Genomic DNA, 17,185 nt, shown 5'->3' with positions numbered 1-17,185 from the left:
TTATCTTTAAGCGATGATATTAATGACTGCTGCAATTTTTATAACACTGCAATGAATTATAATGGATGCAAAATGGCCATTATATTATCCAGCTGCCATCGGTAGATATTTAATTTAAATTATTATGTCATTAATATTTTAAATTCTTGGATTATGTGCTTCAACGTTCTATGATTCGTACCATTCATGAATACATGTGTTTATTGAAAAAAAAAAAAAAAAGCTAATGACTCAAGATTTATTATTTCGGTGCTAGGCTCCGTATCGATGCCAGTTTTTTCATCAATGCCATTTTGTTAGTGTATCGATGTATTCTGTGTGAAAATTAGTTTGATATATCACTATTTGATACATTTTTATACCATATACGATATGGTATGAAGCTTTTGATATGTGCATTGATACCTTACCGACCTGTAAGAATAGCCGAGGACCACCGTCCGTGCACCCCAGTGCTTGTCCTCACTAAATAGTTTCAAATGACAGCCATTAGGAGGGTACAAGGAATAAGTGACGGCATTATAAGGTGGAAACTGCTGTGCTGTCACTAGAACTGAGCGTATCTTAATATTATTTTTTGAACCCATATCAATTTGTTCCCAAATACAAAATAATTTTAGAACTAAAAAAAACAGAATAATATAATCTAAATTTAAAACACTACAGATGCCCTTTATTAGCTTAGATCTAAGACCTGTGGACATTTAAATTGAAAACGAAATAATTTATTTTAACAAAATGAGTACAAAGAATATCAAATAATAGTCCTTTTTTATTTCATTATTATTAATAACAGTATACATAAAAAGTTTTTTCTGAGAAAGGGTGGGAAACATATTGGGGAATGTAAATGAACAGGCTCGAAAGAGAACGGTCATGAGCCTGGCATTGGGGAACTGCTCGGCAAAGATTTGGAATTTGGAAATTTACCAAAAAGAAAATGGAATTTGTTTATAAAAAAAAACACAGCGTTCGTGAAAGTTTGGAAAGAGTTCGGAGAATAGCAAGGACGAATTATAAGAAATATAGAAAGCTCAGATCTTTGTTCTTTTATGTAATTTTGTAGAAACAAGCAAGGAAGATGCCATGGTAATGAATCATTAATACCATCACCACGAATAGCACGAGTTAGAATTGACTGATTTGCAATCCATGTGTCTTTTCCTGAATAAATAAAAAAAATCTTGAATAATGGTAATTATTCATTTGTTTGATTAGCACAGAACGATTCAAAGAATCATTCAACGGAAACACTGTACATAATTCAACGTTTTACAATGGTAAAAGAGGTTATGGAGATTCAGTAGCATTGTATAATATATTTGGTTAAGCACAATACAAATTACACCTACCATGTCTGATGCTCTTGAATTTGTGATTGCTAGTTGACCAAGTTCAAATCAAATATATATTTTGCTACGTTTTCATAACTGTTTTTGAGTTTGATTACAGCAGAGCACCAAATCCTTTCCTGCTAAGGGAAAATAAATGAAAAAAAGGAGCTCGTGCCTTCTTTTTCTTTTTTCCCCCTGTTTCTGCTGATCATCTTGCAGTTGCCAGTTCACAGGATTTAGATGAGAGAAATATCCAGGCCTCCAACTCACCCTCATCACCATTTCCTCCAAAGAGAGGTTCCACCTCAGGTCCCATCTCTATTAAGCAGCAGCCATACGTTGAACCACCAATGCATTGGTCTGGGTCGAAAGTGGTAATTTTCCAATCTAGTTCAGCTGCAGGATTCGTAGCTATACAGCTGTTGGGGTTGGGTTGATAGAACAAAGTTCCATAACTAATTGGCTGCCGAGCAGTGCTTCCGGGGATAATGAGATGGCAGTTGCTCCCAGCAGCAGTCACATATCTCACAGGTGAAAAGAAAATTGAACTGAAATTGAATTGATTACAAGAATTTTTATGGTGTTCTGATGCTTGCAGAGAAACAAGATGCTTGAAGCTGACAATACTGCTAGGATAATAATAAATTGTGATACAGAATCAACATGCAGCAGTATCTCATATATCAGGTTCTGGAAGAAACTGGGTAATTTTTTTTTGGCTAACTAAAACCTCAAGTGTTTCACTGAACACATCAAAAATTTAGGAACCAGAAGAAAGGCAAGAGCATCAGCCCACCAAGTGTGGTTGCAAAACCACCTACCTATATATGTAATGCTGATTAAATTTACAAGATGATGTTCAGCATCAAGAGACCAGAATTACAGGCATGCACGATGGCCAAAAATGAAAAACAAGAGCCTGCACAGATGAAGCAACAATGCAACGATTCTGTATCCATTTCATTTAAGATCGCCCGAAGGTTCACTTTCGACCACCTGTTCCTATACGAGGCTTCCCTTTAACTTCACTTTCCTGTTTCCAAGAAGAAAAAAAATTAGGAACTTATTAGCAGCATCTAAGAACAGTAAAAGACCAAGCAAAAGGTGACATAAGAATAGCCACTGCTACAAGAAGTGTAGCATTTCACCGCAGTGGGTCGAGAAACTTTAAACAAGACTGTTGATAAGAGTGGACGAAGTGAAGAAAGCAATGAACACAAAGGAAAAAGAGAAGCATCACACAAGCTACTCGATGATTACATCATAGCAATGATCTTAAAGCTAAACTGACCAGTGGGCTATGAAGATAGATATACGTCTTTGCTGTAGCCGGATTATGATTTTCAGCACCCTTGCTCCAGTCATAGCAAACCTGTTTCATCATACATTTTGTAAATCTGTGAACGAGGCATACAAACTGTAAAATATCATGGAAGACAGAAAGTTCTAGATACTCCAGAACTTATATATAGTTACTAACATATACCAATTGTCAATCGTGATAAAATTAAAAGTTTTAAATAATGACATCTCGGTATGTCTGGTTTAAAAAAAAAAAATCACAAGACTACTAGTAACAAGTGAATAGATTTCCATTTCTGTTTCTCCTCAGCTAAACAACCAGTAATAAATTAACAGTTCTGCGGACTTTGCCATATCTTTATATACTATTTAATTACCTGACCAGGAGCAGGTGCAGATGCCTAGTTTTTGATGCAAGGAAGGAGATTCCTCAAAAATAAGTTCAGAACAGGAATTGCTTAGCAGCAGGGGGCAGCAGCAAGTTTCTTACAAGATTCCGAAGTGGATAGAAAACTGTCGGTGCCAAAGTGCTTTTTTAAATATTTAGCTCTTTGTCTTATGTACAAATTTTGGTTACCTACACTAGTGTCTTCATGTTTTATATAATATTTTTGATGCATGACCCACTTTTGGGAGAAAACCAAATCAAATAAGTTTATTACATGTTTCTCAAGCAAAGTTTGGTAACCATGGGAATTTTTTTTGCTGGCAGCTAAACTTGGATAGAACTAATAAAAAGTATTGCTCATGATGATCATTTAACATAAGATCGAAAATTTTAATTTCACGAACTAAAGAAGTTCAAAATCATATTATTGAGCTTTATTTAAATATGAAGTAAAGCAAGTCTTGCTAAAGATATATCACTTCTTCCTAGAATATCATTGCACTCAACCAAGATTTGTCTTGTAACTAATTTAGAGTACCACCATTTTACTGGTGTTGGCACAAGAATTGTGTTAATTGGCGAATACCAATATGTGAGTTTGTTGTAGTGTTGCAGCAATACTAATCCAAACTGTGTCAATGCGCATCCCTCAACATTTCAACATTATACCATCAAAATCGTACCCAAAAGATCCTGATATAGTGTACTAATGTCAGTGACCACTTATTTCATATGTATGGTTTCACCCTTGTTCATAGCTTTATTGCAACATCAGCAGTCTCCTGCTTTTTGGAAGTACATTTCTCACTGTTTAAAACTCTCACTTCCACTTACTAAGATGTTCCGAGCAAGGTCGGCGGAACCGTCCCGAACCGCCTAGTTCAGAGCATCTCGAGCTGTACCGTCGGCGAACCGGGACGGCTCCTGCAAAGAAACTAAGATGCCATCGCCGAAGGGGGAGAAGGAGAAGGAAAGGAAAGAAAAGAAAAGAGAGAGCGAGCGAAGGAGGTAGGGAGAGGGAGAGTGAGGGAGGCCAGCGGAGGGTGGCGGAGGCCAGTGTTGGTGCAGGTGGCGGAGGCCGTGGCTGGGCCCCTCTTTCGTTCGAAACAGGAAAAAAAATTATGATATTTAAGTGAAGTCGGTAAATCACTTCACTTAAAACTCGCGAAATTTTTTAGCAGCCGAACCCCTGTTTCAAACGAAACAGAGACTCAGCATCGGCCTCCGCCACTTGCACTAACGCCGGCCTCCGACGAGCCTCCTCCGACCGCCGCCACTCTCCACCGGCCTCCTCTCTCCCTCCCTCTCTCCCCCTTCTCTCTCTCTCTCTCTTTTTCTCTCTCACGGTCTCCTGTGTCAGTACAGGCCCGGGACGGCATGTCATGGGCCTATACCGACTCGTGCCGTTAGGCAACCGGTACCATGCCCGGTACCGGCACAGCAGACCGTGGTTCCGAGACTATTAGGTATAGATAAAGCCCAAATAACACAACCTTGATAATGGCTAACAGTCTTCTAGCTATTCATATGAATAATTTATTAACACATTAGATCTTTATGGATCAAGTTCCTCAAATAATCAGGAAAAATGTAATTGAATGAAACCTTCACACGCACGTCCGATTTAGATGCATTTTCTTGGGTTAAAGGATTATTATGAGCTATGGTATGAGCAAAATCATCATATATGGGTTAAGCATCTCGTGCAGGTTAGTTGAAATGAGAACAAAACATGGTTACACATAAGGGCAAAATAGAAGATTAGTGCAAGGATCCAAATGCAGCCATTTCAAAACCAGAAGATTAAGTGTAATCTTTTTAGTAATGATTTATAACATGAAGAAATATGACTCACCGCATAAGCAAAAATTGATCCATCATAGTTGAAAGTGCTGCATGGGATAGGATAAGGGCACCTAGCCATTGCCTGTCAATTGGAAAAGGTTGGAGAAATTAAAATGACGTGAGCAGATACCTATGATAGGACGAGGATCAAAAGGGTTCACAGTTTATTATTGTAACTAGTAGTCATAAATTGAACAAGCAAAGCATATATATTTCTTGCAACATTGCTACTGAAGAAAGGGAAATATCAAATATGCATCTTATGCTAATGTCTTTTTAGGGAATATTATATAAAATCAAAATCTGAGAGAAATTATAAACAATGATAAAAGTGGATGTGCCAGGGCATTAGCTTCTCTTTAACATTAGAATTAGCAAACTTTATACTTCACCAGCATTCAGGGAAACCTCCTTCCCCATCAGAAACAAAGTAGATATGCTTTGCCTCCAGAGAATTTAAATCAGTGTGCTCACTAACATATACACCTAGAATCACCTAACAGGTCTTCATCCCAATATATACTATTATTTGTGGAAACTAACCAAGAATTTTGATCTACTTATGAAACAAGCAATCAAAGCATTAAAAAAAAAAGCCAGCTACAAAAATGGTTTTAAGTTATATTTTACTGATTGCATTGCAAGACAACAGATAACCAAACAACAAAATGCTTGATGACTGATATAATCAATCTATTCTTCCTTTTGATTCTGAAACAGAATTCTTGTAACGACATTGCAAAATGGGTGCATATTGAATGACAGTAACACTGCATTGCAAGACAGAGCTTTCAGATGAATAACAAATGCGCAACAGATTGCTTGATAGCTGACATAATTATAGATACTTTCTTTGATTCTGTATAAATAATTCAATCCATCCTCTGTTGAACAAAAGAAAAAAGTGTTTCAATTTCCTTCGCAATCATTAAGTTGGCAATCATGATAATCAAGTACAAGAATTAAATTCGTGGATCCAGTATGTTTGGGGGGTAAAACAACTTCATAGGATTGTACAAGTTCAGACATAATTGAAATATAGGATAACACTAAAAGGCAAAGAAAGTGTTCAGTATCCTCCTAATAAGGGTTTGCTGTCTCATCCTGAATTGCCCAGTTCCAAGTCTACCAATCTACACCAGGACAGAACAGGGATGAGATGCCCCTTCAGCTCAGTTCAGGCCCCGAACCAGCTCGGGCCTGAACCAACCCGAACCGGCCAGTTTGGTTCACTTAAGAATCTGGTATATCTGCAGATAGGTGGACATATTTTAAAAAGAAAAAAAAAAGCATGATATACTGTCTTGAAAAGCATGTAAGTATTATCTTTTTGTTGTCTTGAAAAAACCTTCAGTCTTTGTTTACTGTCCTTGTCCCAAAAATTGAAAGCACCATCAGATCCTGCAGTGGCAAATGTATGATGTACCTGTCACAAGGCATATCTAACTGAGATCCCAAGTATAAGCAAAAACATCACTATTTCAATTTACAAAATAGATATACTGAAGAATTTGACGGAATACTAGGACAGGTCAGTAACATCACACATCATAATATCCAAATGAAGAACCGCATCATTCAGAATAATTTACAATTTATAAAATACCTACAAAAACATCTCAATGTTTCTCACCTTCTCATCAAGCACTCAGAAAACAACAATCTATGCAACGTGCATATATTGAAATTATCTAAACAGTTCCATATTGACCCATACTGGTGTTAAGAATAGTATTCCAGAATAAATAATGTAAACCCTCAATTTGGGTAGCCTACCTAAATGAGAAAGTGGCCTACTAGTATTAAAACCACTGCGACATAGAGATACATACAGTAGGTTTTTTTAAAATAGAATAATAATTCCATGATTCTCTGCTCGTGCTACTGTATGTTGTCCAGGAAGACACTCAATGACATTTGTCATACATACACTACATAAACTTTGGAGGGTATATAACATGCAAGTAAACTGATAGATTTTACATCATTTGTAACACAATCACCCCTTAGATATTTCTATCAAGAACAGGGGGAGAATGCACTTGCTCTCCTGATATAAAAAAGTAGATTCATATTAAGAAGACAAAAAATTGGAAGTGGATATTGTTATCTCCAGATGAGATTGCACTTTTTGATAAGTTTAGGGATGCAAATAGTTGGGTTGGCCCACTGTGTCATGAGCCATAGCCTATCTTGTTGAACTCAGTAAGATACAATTGGCCACCATCCTCAATTTTCATGCCAGCATCCTAAATTTTCAGCCAGGTACATTATATGACCTAAACTATAAGTGATGGTTGACATTATATATACATTTGCGACAAGTTGATTTAGCTATATTATATGAATTCCTAAAAATTGGGAAAAGTACCTACATATTTAAAGAAAACAATAGACCTAGTCCCCTGTCTCCAATTTCCTCCATCCCCCCTTCCTCTTCATCCTCATGCATAGCAATGCAATTGCTTTCTTTTCTCCAATGATTACAGTTACAGCATCTATGCAAGAGTTCATGAATTGTCCTCTTATCACAGTAACCTAATGACAATGCATAAATTCTTTTGTATGTTTCTTTGCTCTCCAATTTGCACAAAATTCTGAAACTAAAATGAAACAATTCAGTTTCAGCAGAACTTGGTCTAAAATTGAGCAAGCAACAAAGTTTCGGGACAAACCTACAGGGTCAAATTTAAGTGTATATGAGACATATCTACGCTTACTATGAAGCATTCTCTAGATTAAGCTAAGATATTTCTAGGTTCGACAATTGGAAGCGTTGCAACATTGGATTCAAAAATATCAGAGGAAAGCAAATTTTGTCATAAATTCAGTTATCCTAGGAACTAAATTTCATATGCATCTAGTTATGGTAGAGTGCCAACAAACAGGTGGAATTACATATTATGCTAAAAGTGGTTTTTTAATGTTTCATACTTTGAAAAACCACTTTTCTTTTTAAATGCAAAACCACTAAACAATACATCCTAAGGTGCCCAAACAATATAATCCACTTTAAACTAACACAATTGATTTTTCTAAAACTACTGCATTATTTTCCTTTTATTTTCTGTAGTTCTAATCAATAGTTTCTTGTACATTCTAACTGCTGAAACAAAGGCGAGAAGCCATCTAAACTGCTGAAACTGAAACTCATTTGCAATTCAGGGAGATTCATGATATATGGCACATGTAGGCACTGGAAACCTACACATTTGTAGGTTTAGCGCACTTCTAAGATATCTCTACTGATCAATTCAATATCTCAAAGAACTTAACAAATAAATAATCAAGACAATCAAGTTAGAAGGGGAAAAAATTAAAGGCATGAATATAATGCATGTTTCACTCTAAAGAGAACGTAAACTGAACAATATCCATATATAAAAATGATAGTTTTGAAATCAAGAAATATTCCCTCTTGATTCTTTCTATCATTTTTTATACTGAGAATACCCATCCTATTTAAAAAATGCATCTATAACCCTACTACTTTTCTCACCTGTGTTAACTACCACATGCTCAATCTCCCCCATTCCCCATCAAACTGGACCCCTTTCATAAAACTCCAAAACTGATTGGACTCTCTTTCTCTAATTCGACTCCAAAACAGATTGGGCTCTTTGATTTGATTCCTAAATTGATTAGACTCTATCGCTTGCTCTCTCTCTTGCGCGCTGCCCCCCCCCCCTTTTCCCCTCTTTCTCCTTCCCTCAAATATGCACTGCACGTGTCCGATTGCTAGTAATTCAAAATATTTGTCTTGATAAGTACTTTCTTAACAATAGTAATAATGATCCCAATCAAAGAAAAAGTAACAATAACTAATCACAACAAATTATACTTTGTTTTGATAAAATAAAATCATTCTTGCCCAAGATAAAGTCAAACCATTCAGTCCATTTGCAAAAGTAAAATGAGGTAAAATTAAATTGCAAAGAAACACCACTGTGATTGAAAAGCAAATGTAGAATCGTACAGGATGAAAATTCAATGAATTCACAGAATAAATCTCGTTGCCTTCTCTGTGGCATTTGAATGTGAAGTTTTTGCTCTGCTGTGCATCATCCAGATGGTGTACACCAACCCTTCCCTCTATGGATCCCACCTTGGAGGAGAGAAATAAAGTTCATTAATATCCTTATGAAGTGAATGAACTGTACTCACGAGATAACCATTTGAGCATTATGTTTCATATTGATTAACAAAATCGAAATTCAAGATTTAATTCAGCAATTGTTAGACTAAAAGCAGGTGTCTGGGAGAATGATAGATGGTTTGTGGACAGCAACAGAGAACCAAATGAACCAACATATAGCAAAAGCATCAGATATTTTATAAGCACAAAAGTAAAAGGTTAAACTCAAATTTGTCTATTAGCACGGATAAAGACATTATATAAGCAAAGACTGGAGCATAAGATATTCACAAAATTCATATAATAAGAAAATACTAGAAAACCTACTGCATGCAATACCCATAAGAATAAGATTCATAGAGTTAACACAATACATTGTACTAATATATTAGAGAGAAAGCAAACAGAAGGGAGAAGAAATCCTGTGACCTACAAAGAAAAGACGGGCACTTAACAGGCCTCAGTACCAGGTTCTCAAGCTTTTACATCACAGAGCAGGCTCATAGGTAGATTTTGCATTGGATTAAGGAAACTTGGCTGTGTTCTACAATGTGAAATGAGTAAAAACTTGAGCACTTCTGTTTGTTCCATCTGCCTCGAGTGGGTTATTTGTTTAGCTGTGAACCTCTGTGAAAGTGCTTGATGGGGCGTGGTGCTAACCTTTTAGTCTAGAGTATCTGACAAAAGATTTACTAGGCAAAAAGCCTCTCCATTTGACAATGGTTATTCTTGTTTACAATTTACATATATGATATTTTTCTAGATCCAGGTTTTGCACTTGTGAACACTGGTCATTTCTTAAAACAAGGAAATGTGAGAAAAACCTACAGTGTACATAAGAGAAGAGAGGAGAATGAAGAATGGGAAAGAAACAACAGTGACAGAGGATTTCCATTGGCTTACATGCATGATGCATACCTTTACCTTCTTTATAATACACACATGGTAAAGATTGAGCCAATTTGTCTGCAGATCACAGTATACACCTAGAAACTATAAGAGAGGGTAAATACATGATCTCTAAGATTCTACATAGCATCAAGCAATAACGGAGCAAGATCTGGATGCTCCAGGCAACACGAAAATGCGATGGCCGTATAGGATACTTGATACAGCTCTTGAACATAAGCTACTAATTCATGCCTTTATGACTTCAACCGAGATCAGAGGGTAATGCAAGAATAATAATAGAACCAGAATGTAGAAAACGTCTAACAAAAGTGATATATGATATATGCATGCGAGCATGACATGTATCTATATATTCCACAAGATAATCAGCACAATAACATCTTAAGAGCAAAATGAACAGGAAGTCAAATGCAAGCATATATAAATCTATAAAGGACAAAGCATTACCAAAAACCCTTGTTGGTCAGGAAATGCAGCAAGGCATCTCGTCTGGTACTTCAATGGTGATGTGATTCTCTTGAACTCCGTCTGTTAATTACAAGTGTCAAGTATTAGATTCTTTATAATCTACATAAACAAGCAAAATGAGAGAGAGAGAGATAAGAAAATATATTGATACTTTTACAAGGTCGATAAATGACAAGCATATCCTTTGCTTCTTCTTTTCCATTAATTAACAAGTTAAAGTATTCCCTTAATTGTCAACTTCTTTGTTATTTAACCATAAGAATCAAAGTTTGCCTTTTAAGAACTTACCTTGCAAAAATAGACTTGTAAACCCCCATTATGAGCTCCACCCCAACAGTGTACGCATATTAAATAGATGCCAAAGTATTTTCTAAACCATTTATAAAATAGGTGATTTATTTCACAGCATCACAAACATTGCTAGTAAACCAATCCAACCCATTCTTTTCCTCTATCCTTTGCATTTAATTACCTAATCTAGAAGCAATTCAGATGGGGGACCAGGGATACAGAGCTAAAAAGAAAGTAAATGCTTAGGATGTGTAGTAGTCATATTTAGGCATGGCACGAAACATAGAGGATTGCCACTACTGAGCATTTATTTCTATTAGTACAATGTATATCTCTAATATTTTCACTTCTCCCCCGCCAATGCATATTCAGACGAGATACTCAAGTTTTTGCTTGAAAAGTTGTAAAATTATATATTTTAATAGATGGCACATTTATGGTAAACTATTTCATGTGCTATACTTTCTAATTATGGAAATAAAAGTCATCAAAGTGTAATACAAACTATAGTGGAAATGTCAAAAAGCAAGAAAAGTATTGAGTAAGCCATCAAAATGAGACTTCACATGGATATATGTGTGTTTCTCACACTCAACCATCATTCTGAAAATCCCAGAAGGGTCTAATTTTTGTGTATGGATGTGTATATAGACTAGAATTTTGATCAGGATCAACAGTATGCTTATCACAAAATTGTCTGTAGCTCATACAGGGCCGGCCCGAGCCTTAGGCGACCGAGGCGGTCGCCTAAGGCCCCGGGCCAATGGAAGGCCCCCGGGAGGTGAAGAGAGAGAGAGAGAGAGAGAGAGAGAGAGAGAGAGAGAGAGGGAGGGAGGGAGGGAGGGAAGTTTTTTGGGTCTGACCGTGACCAAAAGGAAGCAAAGGCCCCATATAAAACAGGAATAGGAGCTGGCTACGAGTCTTCCCCCTTGATGGAAGGGAGGTGGAGAGTTTCCTGGCCAGCAGAGGGGAAATTTAGGAAGTTGGGGACGGTAGTTTTGTTTTGGATGGAGAGAGAGAGAGAGAGAGAGAGAGGAGGGATTTGGTTGGCTTGATACACGCCTGAAGCCACTCTTATCTTTCATCCCTTCTCTTGTTTGGTTTTGGTCTTGGTTTTCCTTCCCTCACATTACTCCTGATCCAGCTGGGCCATCAGGAAGAAAGGGGGATTGGAAATGGACTTCTTGGAGGGTGGAGATTCTTTTAATTTTCTCCTCTCGGTTTCTTCTCCCCTCTTGGGTGGTAGATAGAGAAGGAGGGAGGGGGTTGAATGGCTGCTGTGCTGTGATGCTGCGGTTGCTGCTTGGGTACTCACTTGAAGGGGAGATGGTGGGATGGGACTTTTATTAATTAGATGGAGTCAATTTCCCATAATGCCCCTACTTTCTCTTATAGAGAAGCTCCTTTCTGGACAAATTCTTTTCTTTACCTTGACCATGAAGTGCCATGGGATGACCTTTTGCTATTCTGCTCTTGCTTGACATGATAAACAATATTGCAAGCATTATCTCAGTGATTTAATCAGTTTCATGGCCCTTCTTTTAGGATAATTACTTTTCTGCACTTCCATTCAAAAATAATATTAAATTAAAAAGGTTTCTTGCCTATCTTTGTTAGATTCATGTATCTTTGTTGAAATAGTGTCCTTGATAGCTATCCATTTTCATATCATTTTTTTAAATATTTTATATTTATTAAAAAAAATTATTATTAAAAAAAAAAGGCCTCATTCATTGGATTCGCCTTAGGCCCCCAAATGTATTGGGCCGCCCCTGAGCTCATAGTTAGCACACACAAGTGTAAGACAAATGTCAAATAAAGAATCCATCACTTTAAGAAAAGCCAAATCATGGCCAAGAGGACCAGGTATTTTACAAGAATCTCATGCATGTGTTCTATAGATATGGATGCAACCCATAAAGACAATTGATTTCAACTTGGGAAAATTTCCTCAAGTGTCCGATTGGAACAACTGCTTCAATGAAGCCAGATACTGGAAACTTTTGAGATGCATATGACGATATATAAAATGGATGCATCTTCAGTTCATCACATGTACAAGTAGTAGATGTAGTGAATCTCGTAGAGCGCATATGCAATCCTAAAAAGTCCGTGAATAAGATGTGCCTTACCTTGATATATCTCTACTGCAAATACGTAAAGGCATGACTTCTTATTTATCACTAATTTTTCTTCATATAAAAAAAAGATATATCTCCTAACCTAAGATCATCAGAGAACCGATCAACAGTGCACTAACCTAAGATGATGAGTATAAATGTTTAGTGACAACTAATAAGGCATCTTGAATCCTTCACATGCCCCTATTCATCCTGCACCTCAGCAACTCTTCTTTAAATTGTCTCAGCTTTGAAAATCAGAGCATAACATTCATCCTACTATAACAAGAGATTTTGCTATTTCAACCTTAATTCCCCTTCTCCATATACTATAGCAAGAACTCAGAATGCTGGGGGCAAAGAAAGAGAGACTATGTTTAGAAGTATAAAATTAAGCTTGACAGAATCAAGCAATAAAAGGTTGACATGGTTAAGGATGGATAACATGGGCTCTACAAAACAAATCAAGGTAGTGCCTCATTCGCATGTATAATATCGACGGATCAAGATTTATAAGGACAAGCAAACAATTTTTATAATGGTAAGTACTCCAAAGAGTTTAGAAGCCTATATATTTTTCAGTTTTACACACAACATTTCTTCATGGATAATAATAACTATCATATCAATTGCAACCATTAACTGATAAAAAATGAATTGAAATCTTATATTTTACCACAACTGCAGCATGAATAACTTAATTATAAAATCCATCCTTCAAGTTTACTCATCTAAACTTTAGTCAAGGGTATTATCTGAATTACCTGAGGATTTTGTAAGTTATATATTATTAGATGTCGATCTGCAGTGCCAACAACCATCAGAGGATACAGCACTGTTAAAGCATAGCAGCGCTCAGGAAGCTGCTGTGTATGAACTGGTTGTGCTTGTCTCGTATCCCAGTACCTGAAAAAATTGCATGAGGATGAGATAAATAGAAAATTAAGCAGACATCTGGCAAATATATAAAGGAGAATGCTGTATTCATAAGAAAAAGAAGCATATACATACAAACATATGTATTATACCTACCAAAGAAGAAAAGAAGTAAATAAAAAAAATGATGATCTCAGATCTAAGAGTGCAACTTCTCTATGAAGATGCTTAGAGATCACACAGTAATTCATACATAAAATGACTATTCCATAACAAGGCTCCAATTTGAACTCTTGCTCCAATAAGTAAAACAAAAGTGCTTTAGGGCATTCACAGAGGATGCAAGGCACAAAAGGAATATAAGGAATAACAATTAGCATGTATAACACGTCTGTTACACACACAAATACACAATATAAATATATACTACATATTATACATATGTATATGTGTGTCACAATTATAACACATATTATACAAAAGGAATATTATATACAATTATATGCAGATGTATATGCGCACGCATGTGTGTGCACGTATGCAAGTATGTATATGTACATGTACATATATGTATATATAAGCGTATGTGCATGTATATGCAGATGTATATGCACATATCTATATGTGTATATACATGTACACATATGTGTGTGTGTGTTTTTGGTGTTTTTGTTTTTTTTTTTTTTTTTTTTTTTTTTGGGGGGGGGGGGGGGGGGTGTTTTATGTATGCATTGTATCTACAACTAATATTGCAGATATTAAACTACTTAAATGTCAGGGCCCTGAAGGTACCACAACTTGGAAAACTTTCATATCCACTGACTTAATTCTCTGCTTACACTAATTAAGAAAACCATAATACTAAGAAACACGCCGTGACACCACGCTAATAGTCCTCATAATTCAAGGAATCTTAAATATTTGAAATAAGTCAGAAAACTATTTCAAAACATTGAAACAAGAATAATGCAAATTAGACATCAGAAATAATAAAAATATACATAAAAGAAATTCTAAATTGATTTTGTCGATAAATAAAACTCAGTTACTGATCAACTAGCATATCAAAAGATCTTTTCTAACTACAAGAAATACTATAAAAACTATAAAATTAGTTAGTAAAAAGCTGATAAGATGAGTCAAGTTTCACATACCTCAGTGTCTTGTCCCAGCTCCCTGTGACAAGAAGATTCATCTGTTGAATCCAAGCCATTTCTTTAATGGGTGCATCATGCGCAGCAACTTGGGTTGGTTGGCCACCAGACATCAAAGGCCACATCTTGACCAGCTTATCACAGCCTCCTGAAAACACAGTTGTCCCATCATCCTTCCATGTCGAGCACAGGACCTAATGTAGAAGACCCACTAATTTAGTACATGGTCAAACAATCAACAGAGAACAATGCCATAGATTCTGCAACAAGTTTTAATAGCCACATGGTGACAGCCACCATACCGGAAGGTCATGCGATATCGATGCCTTTGGCTGACCACTACCTGGCAGAATTTCCCAACACCTAACCTGTAGTTCACCAGGAAAACAGAAAATAATGAACTTAAGCAACAGTCTTGGTGATATACACGAAACTCTATCAACAAAATGATCACCGAGCTCCTGCAGATTATATTCATATAGGGATAGAACAGGTACCTGATTATCCCAAGAAGTGGCCACCAGGTGATTAGCCTTGGGACTGAAACTAAGGCTGGAAACAGAGTCACTAGGAGCCGGAAGCACCTGGAGTGGAAGTTACAAAAATAATTAAAGGAAAAAAACAATCAGTCGACTCTGGCTGCATGTTCGACGAATATCAAACAAAGAGGAACAATATAATAAACAGATATAATACAGAGCCTTATACCTCGAATGACTTGTTAGGGTTTGGATTCGCCGCACCTGTATTTAGCCCAGAAAGATTCGCCATCTCTTTTTCCTAACCAAATCCTAAACAATTAAGCAAACAATAGATCATATTACAAAACTCAACATGATACAATAACTAGTATATTTGCAAGAACCACAAGAAAATTACAAATTATTCGCCGAACCCAGCAAGAGTCGACAATTTCCTTGCTCAAAACTTCACTGCAATTCATAAAATCACAGAAAGACACAGCTTACTCCAACCAAATCTTGGTTCTTTTACCAGATAAAACCGCATTGCTTGTAGAATCAAAACAAATCATGAACAAAAGCAAAGCGATCAAAGATTAACCAATTTAGCCCGAACGAGTCATGCATAAACCGTAACGATTCGGTGCAAAACCCTAAAAAGGAGCGAAAAAATTGAGAAAACCTAACAAGAAAAGAGCCATCTACCGCGTGTTCTTCCTCTGGAATCGCGTTCACCGACGAAAGCCCTCGGAGAGAACTCAGAGAAGTAAGAATAGAGGCGAGCGGGTATGGGAGGGAATCAGAAAACACGCCGGATGTATGCTCATCGGAGGGCTGAGAAGGCGTGACCGTTGAGGCGGCGGAGATGAACGGTGGATCAGGTGTCGGTGGGTTCCACCACATGGTCGATCCACGCTGCGATCCGAGAAGGCCTTGAGGTGCCACGTCATCCGACGTCGTGGGATCTGACTTGGGCGCGGATCAGCTGGATGACGCGAAACACGAGACGGTGAAGCTAGGGAATAGGGTAACGCCAAATAAATGAGAGGGGAAAGAAACGAAAACACCTCAGCGTCGTAGCACGCTGCGGAATTTCGTCCCATACACGGGATAAGCAAAATTTGATCAACTAATGGGATCTTAACCACTCAAAGCTCATCAATTACTGCATATATGATTCCGTTGATAGGAATATTGGTCCATCAAATGCTTTTTAAACATGGTGTATGCTATGATCTATATATGCCAGATAACATGTCAATAATTGGTAATGATTAAGGAACCTAGGGTTACCGATCTGAGTTCGAATCCCGCCTAGAATGGGTCGTAAGGTGAAAAAAAAAATCTTAGAATTTTTTAAAAATAAAGAAAGCAAAGAAAAATAATTAAGGATTTGCATGGGCAAATTTGCAATGCACATAAGAGAATGGCTAGAAGACGTAGATAATGGGTTGCGAATTTGTATGTCGAAACTAAATACACAGAAGCAAATAGCTAGAAGATGCCAATAATTATTTGAGATAAAAAATGAGGACCTCTATGGATCCACCTGAATATATGCTTGCAATAATGATCAAGTTATCATCACCTAAGATAGGCGAACTAACTTTGATTTCCATCCAGAAGAGCTGAAACAGGTGTTGGACAATCTGCCAACATATTACCCACAGGCATCCCTAAGCATCTTAAATCCTGAAAAATGATCTGCAATCTCCATCTTCACTCAGAATTTATATTGGTGAGAAGGAAAAGCTTATCGAACTCTCTAGTTATTCCAATGAAACCATTCCCACCCCCAATAAGTGCTTAGTTATCTTTTTAATTAATTTATATTAAGAGAATAAGAAGGGGGAGATCACTTAACGCAATCCTAGCTGTGATTCATTAAAAATAACAGCT

The 17,185-nt window shown here is 36.8% G+C and overlaps 1 protein-coding gene across 3 annotated transcripts; it reads right to left on the bottom strand.

The window, feature by feature from the left end:
• Nucleotides 1-1,877: 1,877 nt before the first annotated feature.
• On the bottom strand, nt 1,878-16,125 carry LOC103717773 (protein RAE1-like). 3 transcript variants are annotated; one of them, XM_008806278.4, is made up of 13 exons: nt 15,992-16,079; nt 15,705-15,757; nt 15,534-15,616; nt 15,323-15,409; nt 15,128-15,193; nt 14,826-15,019; nt 13,560-13,701; nt 10,364-10,444; nt 8,846-8,974; nt 6,218-6,295; nt 4,880-4,951; nt 2,626-2,706; nt 1,878-2,367 (listed from the first exon to the last, which is right to left on the bottom strand). In XM_008806278.4, exons 3-13 carry the CDS (start codon nt 15,594-15,596, stop codon nt 2,317-2,319), a joined length of 1,044 nt encoding a protein of 347 aa, XP_008804500.1. In that variant the 5' UTR covers nt 15,597-15,616; nt 15,705-15,757; nt 15,992-16,079; the 3' UTR covers nt 1,878-2,316. The 3 variants fall into 3 exon arrangements, with proteins under 3 accessions (XP_008804500.1, XP_008804502.1, XP_008804503.1); XM_008806280.3 differs by having other exon boundaries at nt 15,705-15,835; nt 15,992-16,064; XM_008806281.4 differs by lacking the exon at nt 15,705-15,757 and having other exon boundaries at nt 15,992-16,125.
• Nucleotides 16,126-17,185: the final 1,060 nt, after the last annotated feature.

The sequence above is a fragment of the Phoenix dactylifera genome, chromosome 15, assembly GCF_009389715.1.
Source record: "Phoenix dactylifera cultivar Barhee BC4 chromosome 15, palm_55x_up_171113_PBpolish2nd_filt_p, whole genome shotgun sequence".
NCBI classification, from domain to species: Eukaryota; Viridiplantae; Streptophyta; class Magnoliopsida; order Arecales; family Arecaceae; genus Phoenix; species Phoenix dactylifera.
Note: the sequence above shows the minus strand (reverse complement) of the source record. Positions and strands in the feature narration are given on the sequence as shown.

Bases quoted from the DNA above. Each gene is read 5' to 3' on its own strand.
- LOC103717773 (XM_008806281.4), bottom strand. From the start codon at position 15,596: ATGGCGAATCTTTCTGGGCTAAATACAGGTGCGGCGAATCCAAACCCT. The intron at 15,020-15,127 runs GTATGGTGGCTG...CTTCTACATTAG, and splicing joins CGATATCGCATGACCTTCCG to GTCCTGTGCTCGACATGGAA. The intron at 10,445-13,559 runs GTAATTCAGATA...TGTAATTAACAG, and splicing joins ATAACTTACAAAATCCTCAG to ACGGAGTTCAAGAGAATCAC.